Source organism: Thalassophryne amazonica, chromosome 19, assembly GCF_902500255.1.
Source record: "Thalassophryne amazonica chromosome 19, fThaAma1.1, whole genome shotgun sequence".
NCBI classification, from domain to species: Eukaryota; Metazoa; Chordata; class Actinopteri; order Batrachoidiformes; family Batrachoididae; genus Thalassophryne; species Thalassophryne amazonica.
Genome location: NC_047121.1, coordinates 37,714,716 through 37,725,245, shown reverse-complemented (window position 1 = coordinate 37,725,245; position 10,530 = coordinate 37,714,716). Strand labels below are relative to the sequence as shown.

At 38.1% G+C, this 10,530-nt stretch overlaps 1 protein-coding gene across 1 annotated transcript; it reads right to left on the bottom strand.

The window, feature by feature from the left end:
• Nucleotides 1-338: 338 nt before the first annotated feature.
• Nucleotides 339-9,923, bottom strand: crip1 (cysteine-rich protein 1). The gene is made up of 5 exons (XM_034159591.1): nucleotides 9,774-9,923; nucleotides 3,748-3,842; nucleotides 1,347-1,404; nucleotides 575-625; nucleotides 339-431 (listed from the first exon to the last, which is right to left on the bottom strand). Exons 1-4 carry the CDS (start codon nucleotides 9,811-9,813, stop codon nucleotides 588-590), a joined length of 231 nt encoding a protein of 76 aa, XP_034015482.1. The 5' UTR covers nucleotides 9,814-9,923; the 3' UTR covers nucleotides 339-431; nucleotides 575-587.
• Nucleotides 9,924-10,530: the final 607 nt, after the last annotated feature.

Here is a 10,530-nt window from a genome sequence, read left to right as displayed (position 1 = left end):
AAACTATATGTTATCTCCATGTCTTCTTAAAGGATGGGATGGATGCTTGGATCTGATCAATGCAACAAATAACTAAATAAAAATGACGGGGATGTCCCGACATACAAGATCTTATTCCATAAACTTGAATAAAATGAACATGGACTGAAATAAATTAATAATTCTATTTTTTTTAAATGCAGGCAAAATGCAGGGAAAAAAAATGGAAGAAAATTCAGAATGTCATGAAATGTTAATGTGCTTAATTATAATGTTCATCTTATGGAGACAGAGAACGGAAGACAAACACTTAATTAAGACACAATAGCAAATCAATAAAAAATACACAAACCTCCACCTCCATTTAAAAGCACTTTATTTGCTGTTTTTTATTATGCATGCAGGCGTCTTCAGTCAATTTACCAGGCAATGTTCTACCACAGAACCTGAAGCTGGAAAAGAAAAAGAAAGAAAAAACAAACAGGGTGGGGATGGGGTGAATTAATGGAAAGCACAGAGTCAAAATTGGCTTTGGCAAACAGTTTGAGAATACACAAGATGAACACTAAGAAAACCAGTCATGCAAACATCCTACCTGTGCAGGTGTGTTAATATTTGTGGCTCTCTGTTCCACCGCGTCCAAATCCTGAGACACAAAGAGGCAGAGAATGGACGGTTCAGACTCGCATAGTTTTTCTACGGTTAAGAATTGGAGGAACTGAAACTAGCTGACTCTCCTGATGACAAAACACACACACACCATACACACACTTGTGCGCCTTGTGATAACCTACTTTATTTTTTTCTCTTTGCTCTGCCACAGGTGGCAAAATTATATCGGAAGTGATTATGTATATGACCTAAGGGTCATATTATGCATTTTCGTCAGCAGGCATCTTAAAAACATATTAAAGTTTTCAGCCACAAACAGCCAAAAAGACAGACAGGTGATGCATCAGTAAAAAGTACATAACATGTTTCTGTCCCTGTTATTTTAAATGAAAAGAAGCAGGTCTTCATTCAGGGGAAGATTCTACATCTCTCTCCCTGACACACTGACAGCTGTGCGGGTCTTTGTCTAGTGACTGACCAGGTGTGCAGTGATGTCAGTAGGATGTTTGTGTGTTTCTTCATTCTAGGATTGTTATTCTTGAATCATTTTCATGTTAAATTTTTGACTCAAGCAATTACAAATGGATCACAATGATGAGAAACGGCTGAACGTGTTCCCAATGATTTTTGTATGAATACATCTGCCCAAAATAAATAATTAGACTATGTGAGATGTATTAAATCCTCCCCGACAGTGAGCTCAGTTCATGTTGACAGAGTTAAGATAGCAGAACATTGGATTTAAAAGTCCTCACCTCCTGGTCCATAGAGCGCAGCGTAACAAGGATTGTGACAGTACGGCTTGCCATCATGCTGTGAGAGAGTTAAATAAACATCAGGTTATAATAAAGGTAGAAATCTGTCCTTTTACTTTCTCCTTTCCTGAATGTGTTTGTCTGTATGTGGCCCTTTGACAGACTTGTGTCCTGTCCAGGATGTACCCCGCCTCATGCGCTGTGTCTGGTGGAATAGGCTCCAGTCTCCACTGTGACCCTTGACTGGAGTAACTGTTAAGTACTCATTGTCCCCCATGAGATAAGGGGGACCACTGAAATGGACCCCGTGCATGTGTCACATTTTGAGAACCCTAGATTTCCCTGTTGCCCCTTTCTGAGACATTACTTTCCTGTATCATTGTAAAAGGCACAAATGCAATGTCTATGCATATGACCTTGACCCAGATTTTCAAGGTCATTTAAGATAACAGCCAGTAAAGACACTCACCGTCTCACCCCAAAATACCACCTTTTCTCTCCAAATATCAGTTCTAGAGCTTACGTTTGTGTTGAAGACCAATAACAAATCATGTATCCTGACTCCCTTCAGCACACTACATTTGGCCTTGAACCTCCGGCTCAGGGTCAAACATGCAAATGGATAAAAAATGTGAACTTTCTGAGTATATTTTGCCTTCTCAGCACCAAATTTCTCTTCTAAAGCCTAAATTTGAATTGAACACCAACAGCAAATCATTCATCCCAGCTCCATTGAGCCAACTGCATTTGACCTTATACCTTAGGGTCAAGCTTGGCCATGAAAACTAATGGAAAAACTACTTATTCCTATTATTATCTAGCCTCATTTTTCACTGTCCTCCACCATGAAATAAGGGGACCACTGAAATATACTCCATGCATCTGTCCACAATTAGTTGTTTAATTTGTCACCACGCCATATCAGCATAATAGGCAGGGGACCTCAGCAGAGTATTCGCTTGTTTATTAATGCTGTTCATGTTAACTAATTCATACATTACTTAACATTTTATAATAAATACTGAACACCATTAATAAATTAGCATTAAATGCTAAGCTACATTTTAATTCACCGTTCGTTAATGTTTACTACTCCATTAACTAACATGAACATAAATTAATAACTTTTACTAAACACAGTTAATGCTTCATTAAGTGTTAATTAATGTTTATTACTCCATTAACTAACATAAACACATTAATAAATTATTACTAAACACATTAGTTAGCTTTTATTCACTGTAAGTTATAATTTTGTTTGAATACTCATTCCATTAACTAATGTGTACACCATTAATAAATTAATATTAAATGCAGTTACAATTCAAATCACTGTTAGTTAATGCTTATTACTCCATTAACTAACATGAACACCATTAATAACTATTATTAAACACAGTTAATGCTTCATTAACACTTAGTTAATGCTTATTACCCCATCAACTAACATGAACACATTAATAACCATTACTAAACAGTTAATGCTTCATTAATTCTTAGTTAATGCTTATTACTCCATTAACTCACATGAACACCATTAATAACTATTACTAAACACAGTTAATGATTCATTCAATATTAGTTTATACTTATTACTGCATTAACTAACATGAACACATTAATAATGACTACTAAACACAGTTAATGCTTCATTAACTCTTAGTTAATGCTTATTACTCAATTAACTAACATGAATACCATTAATAACATCACTAAATACATTCAATCCTTCATTAACTATTAGTTTATGCTTATTACTCCATTAACTTACATGAACACTATTAATAACTATTACTAAACACACTTAATGCTTCATTAATGCTTAGTTAATGCTTTTTACTCCATTAACTAACATAAACACCATTTATAACATTATTAAATATGGTTAATGCTTCATTCAATATTAGTTTATGCTTATTACTAGCCTGAACACATTAATAAATTATTAATAAACACATTAACTTTTAATTCACTGTTAGTTAATACTTATTGTAGCATCAACTAATATGAACATCAAGAAATGATTACTAAGAACATTAATTTACATTTAAATATTAACAAATACTTACCGCATTAACTAATGTGCCCTTATTTAATTTTTATTTCACCAGATTTGTACCATTGAGCTCAAGATTTCTTTTGCAATGGAGAGCTGGACAATTATAAAGTTTCCAGTTCACCTAACCTGCATGTCTTTAAATGTGGGAGGAAACCCACACAAACACGGGGAGAACATGCAAACTCCATACAGAAAGGCCACAGGTGGGAATAGAAACCATGACCTTTTTCTTGTGAGGCAACAGTGCTAACCACTAAGCCACTGTGCTGCCCCATTGTAAAGTGTTACATCATTTTGTGTACATTTTATAAACTTATAGAATCAGGTGCACACATTTCTCACCTCCGCGTGTCCGCCTGATGACAGTGTTTTGCCGCACTTCTCACATTTCAGACAGGGTCTGTGCCAGTCCTTCCCCAGCGATGTCACCTTCTCAGCTGCCGAACAACACAAGAAACACAATTAATAAAGACATCAACAAAGTATGACAAATAAGTGGTTGATGATGAGTGAGAGTGAGTGAGGAACAACATCTCTGACCAACCTGCCCCAAAGGTCAAAAAATGGTCAACGACAGATGTCTCGTGAATCTCAGAATGCTGAGAGTGTGGACAAAATGTTGTACTCAGAGTTGTTAATTGTGTCTGAAATCAGCTGCAGATTATCATTTAATAAGACCAGGAAGCTCCTCTCTTTAGAGACATGCTGGAGAACATTTTTTGGATGTGGTGCTTCAGGAAAATGTGAACCGAGACTCCCTGAGGAAAGTGTGCACCTCGTAGGGCCTGATAAAGTCTGCCTTTATCTGAGAGCTGATCTGCACGCACACCCATCAGGATGACCATAAAAATGAGGAGCAATCCTGCAGGATTATGCACCTGGTCTTTCTCCGTGACCTTGAAGAAATCACAGGACCAAAGTGTGAACGACCTGAGAACATGCACAGGAAAATTACTGTTCATAAGAGCAGTAACGTCTGCAGCACAGCAACCAGGAAAGCCATAAGATAAATAGATTAAAAATAGACTGAAGTGGAATGTGATTATACAACAGGCAGTGGGTTCGAGAAAATTCTCCAGGGCAGCGTCGCCATCTTGAACCATCTCCATCAAACCATTTGTGCAGAATGTGGTTGGACTTGGAATTCAAGTCCAACCCACACTCACGTTTTCTTCAGATAACAAAGCCATCAACTGAGAAAACACAGACGTTTGGAGACAGATGAGAACAATTAATACCCAGACTGGCATTGAATTCCCAATGTGGAAATTCACATTCCAAATGCTGCCTTCAAACTGGAACACTGTGCTGCCCATCATGCTGCCATGCACTGTGTTTGCACAGATCCCCTTCAGAGTCTCACTTTTTCCTTTCAGCTGGTGGTTTTAAAGGCACCGTCTGCAGTTTCCAGTGAGAGCCGTACAGTCAAGGGTCCTTTTGTCTCCTCCACTCGTTCTCTCTGGAACCAAACCAGGTTCTCCTTCCATCATTCATGGAGCAAACAGCAGTAGAATGATTGCTTCCATGTGAGAGAATAACAATACTAAGATAAATGAGAATGAAACACACAGAGGGAAGAAAGGATCACACGAGGGAGTGGAGCCATCGGCGGTGTTAGGGGGTGGGTTTCGAGTTCATGCCCCACTCAGAATCTTGCACATGTACAGTCCTGGTCACAATAATTTGCATCTGTGATTTTGAAGCACATAATTGAAAATACCTTCAGAAAAAAGCTAAATAAGTAATTTCTCACAATCAGACTGTTTAATAAAATAAAAGTTATTGAACAATTAAAAAAAGTTTTAAAAAATTATACTCACATCAAATTAATGTTGGACACAGGTTTCAGCATCCATTTGACACATTTTAATTAATTCCTCCAACACAAAACATAAACTTTGCAATTCATCGCTGGGCTAGCGCTACCTATTAGCCACATAGCCAAACGCTAAGAGAAATGCCATGTGGCTAAAAGCATGTGGCTGCTTTCAGTCATCATGGCTAACAACGTTTTTCCTGGTCATGTGTACTTTATACAAATTACACACCAGGTGCAGTTATTGAGGTATTTATTTAGTCAGATAGCTTTGAGGAAACCATTGGTTTGTGAATTTGGCTGTGAATGCCGTTGGTGTCATTTACGGACCCACGTGTGGCTAAACAAAGACAAAATACGTCATTTAGCCAAACTGCCTGAGCATTACGGTATCAGTGCTGGGAAGCATAAAAGGTACACACTCATCTGCAACCACTTATCCAAGATTGGGTAGTGGGGGGCTGGAGCCTATCCCAGCAGTCATAGGGTGTGAGGCGGGGTACACCCTGGACCGGACGCCAGTCTGTCACAGGTCCAACTTATAAAAGGTAGACTGTGCTAAAAGATGACAATGCTACCCAGCACATTGCTGCATCCCTTGGTGCGATGGCTTGGGACTTGACTGCTCACCATCAGTAGGGCAAAAGAAAACCCTGACAATAACAAATCAAGCAAATTAAAAAGAAATCTGACTCATTTGTGCTGAATTGTCAATGTGTACATGACTTGAATGAACCATAGATGTTTTTTTTTTTGCATAAGAAAGGTTTCCAGTTTCTTATTCACAATGACAACAATAGAATTAACCAATTGTTTTAGAAAATACTTTGTTTCAAAGTATTAAAACATTAAATGAAGCAATTCTATGATGATGACATGACCACCAACCACCCCCCCCCCCCCCACGCGCCCCCGGAAATTGGATTCCTAGCTACGCCTAAGCACACACTTGTGAAAATGTAGGAAAGTAGCTGGTTTTGCATAATTTAGTAGTTCTGTGCAAACTGACGAACTGTGGATCCACATTTACAAAATAAAACATGTACTTTGCCTTTTGTGGCCAGAAGGGGAACATTTATCCATAAAAAATCAGGATGGATCCCCGGCTGCACAGCCAATCCATCAGACTGACAGTCCAAAGAGTTGGCAGAGAAAAGGCTCGGTTTTAAAATTAGTCTCTTTTTGACAAAATTTTCTGGAGACACTGTGGTAAATGGATTAAGACATGAGTGGAATAGAACCGTTCTTTCATCCCAGGATGCAGGAAATAATGGAACCTACTGTCTCTTCTTCATCTTCACATTCTCACAGTTCAGACATCAACATGTCTCACATATCAATTCATCCAGAATCAGGTCCAAGTATTTGGACAGTGACAATTTCAGAACCATATCTCTGAACACTGTTGAAATGAAGCTGTCAAGATACACTTATAGTGCTGACTTTCCACTTTAATTCAAACTGTTTAACAAACAAACCAAATTGATGAACCATTTTTACACACACGCCTATAATAAGTAACAGGCGTAGTGCAACTTTAGTCTTCTGTCATACAGCTTCATAGTGAAGTGGGAGAGAGAAGGATTTTGTTAAAATGGAGACATGAGATTTCAGCTACAGTTTGCCAGAAGACACATGGGAGACTCAAGTCTAGATCCGGTCTGACGATGCAACTGAGAGAAGATACAGAGCCTATAACTCAGAAGCCTGTGACTCCAACAGAATTGTTATTGGTGTCTTGGTGGCTTCCCTCACTAGCCTTCTTCTTGCATAGTCAGTAAATTTTTCAAAACTGTCTACTCCAGATTTACCATACAGTACCATACTAAATGAAGTCAAAGACATAGTCAGTGACTTGGAAATGTTTTTGTGTGTATCACCTGACTTGTCTGAGAAAAAAAAACAAAATGAAAAACACAAGAACAAACAACCCTACCCCCCCCCCTCCCCAAAAAAAACAACACCTGGCTGTAAAAATTAGAATTTTGTATGAACTGTAATTCATTACTTCATGTGTTCAATCACTTATGTGCTCTGAACATGTAGGTACTGCATTGAAAAATGGCTGTAATTCCTACAATTTTAATGCAATATTTCTGTTTAACTTCTTCAGTTAAAACTCAAACTTCAAACCACAAGTGCATCTTGATTGTTTCATTACAACCCCGCTGTAGTTGTCTACGAAGGCACGAAATAAATAAATAAATAAACAATTATTAGCGTGTTGCCTGTGAGGATCCATGGGCTCTAGATTGGGTAGTGTTTATAAAATAGGTATCTTACATTTTTCAATAAATTATGCAAATGTTTCTATAATGATTCAGAATGGCGTGTGAGTCCAGAATGTAATTATCAATGTCCATTGTTCACTGTTGTTATGTAATAGCCGTAATGTCTCCAAAAATATGATCAGTTCGGCCTCAGGGTGCATGGTTTTCTGAAGGGTGTAAAAAGCGATATTTATTGGTAAAACAACTTGATAACGATTTTATCATATAACCTAGAAATGGTACATGTTGTATGGTTTTCTGAAGGGTGTAAAAAACCATATTCATTGGTGAACAACTTGATAACGATTTTATCATATACAGTGGTCCCTCATTTATCGCGGGAGTTACGTTCTAAAAATAACGCATGATAGGCGAAATCCGCGAAGTAGTCAGCATTATTTTTTACAATTATTATAGATGTTTTAAGGCTGTAAAACCCCTCACTATACACTTTTCTCAAACAGGCATTAACATTTTCTCACTTTTCTCTCCTGTGTAAACACTCAAAGTTCAAACCTTAGTAGAAAAAAAAGAACGTTTTCCTATAAATAATTATGATGGTTTTTAGAACTAACGGATTTAATTTTAACGATCAACCTACGAGGTTGGACACATAAGAAATTATTAATAGTGACTCACCAGTATGTCACAGTTCCTCTGACCGCGCCTCTTCGTCGTGGCGCCGCTCCGCCGTCCGGATTGGCTGATTACTTGGGTGGTATGGTATGAAAAATATTACCCGTCCGCGAAAAGGGTGTATTGCTATTTATTCTTTAGTGTTTTATCCAATCATACTGGCGTATCATTTATAGGTATAGGATAATAGTCCTATCAAATTTCCACTTTCACGGCGTTCATCTTTGACCCAAAATACATAAACATACCAAATGGCAAATATCAGCTCTCCTCAGTTTCTCCATGTTCGAAGGTACATGCACGCACGCATACACGTACACAGAGGCCACTTTGCTTGTAATATATAATATACCACCCCCTGCTGGAATGGCGTGTGAGTCCAGAATATAATTATTAACATCCATTGTTTACAGTTGTTCGCTAATATCCCTAATTTCTCCAAAAATATTAGTCCTATCAACTTTATGTTTTCACGGCGTTCATCTTTGACCCAAAATACATAAGTATACCAAACGGCAAATATTACCTCTCCTCGGTTTCTCCATGATCAAAGCCATACACACACACACACACACACACACACACACACACACACACACACACACACACACACACACACACACACACACACACACACACACACACGCACGCCACTTGTCTATTAATATATAGATACATAACGGCCCAACAAAAAGTAGCACAGAGCTTAACCTGCAAAAGGTGTTCATGGCTTGAAAAACAACCAACCAACTTCCACAGTCCTTTGACCTTCTGGAATCTACATATTAATGAGCAAAATTACATACAAATAACAACAACTTTATTAACACTGTGCACAACACAAAAATGTTTAACTTTTTTAAAAAGAAAATGTAGCCAAATATCAAACAATTCATAAGAAATAGCGCAAAGCATAAAAAAACATAATAAACATCCTTTAAATTGGAATTATTTTAGGTGAAACGTTTACGAGAACATCATATTCATCACTTTGTAATTTATTCATCAGCATCCTGTTGGTTGTCGTTGTGGAATCACATGTTGGGGTGTAAAGCTTAAAAAATAATCAGGTTAGTATCTGATATTGGCTTATTGGTTTGCATTGTTACCTCACAATGAGAAGGTCCCAGGTTCCAATCTCACCTGGTCTTTTCTGTGTGGACTTTCCACGTTCATCCGCATGTTTTGCATGTGTGCCCTCTGGCTTCTTCCCAATTAGGTCAACTGGAAACCAAACCGATGAATGTACTTATATGTTACCCCACCTCTCGCCCAACAACCGCTGGGATATAGGCTCCAGCCCCCCTCCCTGACCCTTGACCGGAATAAGCAGGTTTCTAAAATGAATGAATGAATTTAACAGCAACTTGTGTACTTCTTTCTTAAATCAAATACACTGAATCCCTTTTCATTTTGAATAATAGAACACTAATATAAAATATTTTCTGTAAAACACACACACACACACACACACACACACACACACACACACACACACACACACACACACACACGTCTTTGATTTCCTGGTTCCCTTTTGTGCAGAAAAAGGCGCGAGTTTCTGCATCAAACCGGAAATGTGACGCAAAAACCAAACAAACAAAAAATAAAAAACAGATAATATCAAACAAAGAGGTCAGTCTTACCGAAGTAAACTTCCTTCTGGCACTTCGGGCACTTTGGCATGTTGTTTGCGGGCAGAAGTGATGGTTTAGTGTGTAAAATGTGAGCCACCTGTCAGCTGTAACGTCGCTCTGAGCGCACAATCTGCGCCACTTTCTGCCTTTATAGCTGAAACTTTTCTTTTTTTTTTTTTTTTAGCAGTGGGAGAGGCTTCTTTTCACTGTGTGTGTACGTGGGAAGACTGGCACACTGCCGTTCTTAAACTTTCTTTACCAAACTGTTTAAGACGCTATAACGAAAGCCGAAAACTGTTTTTTTTAAACTTCACAGTATAGAAAGTTAGAAACCAGGGGCGTAACCAGACTTTTCTGAGAAGGGTGTCCTATGCAGCTGATGGTGTATTAAAGTGACAGTGAAAAACAAACAAAAAACCTTCTAAAGTTCTTATTTTGTGAACATACTTGAAATACTGTGCCGCTTATAGTTTGTTTATTTATTGGATAAATAAAACAAGATGATATGCCCTGCCCCTAGTGACGCATATACTGTGGGCACAATATCAGTTGTCCTCCTGTTTTTACCCAAAGTCATCAAAATATAGCCATTGGGTGTTGCGAAGGCTTTGAGTCCATCCATCCATCTGTCCATCTCCCTGTCCGTTTGTCTGTGCTCAGCATAAGCCCAGTTCTATTCCTTCCAGAGTTTTCAAATTTACAGGAAACATTCTTGGGATGCAGACCTTGGACAAATTCAAAGATGGCTAACCTTGACCTATTTTAA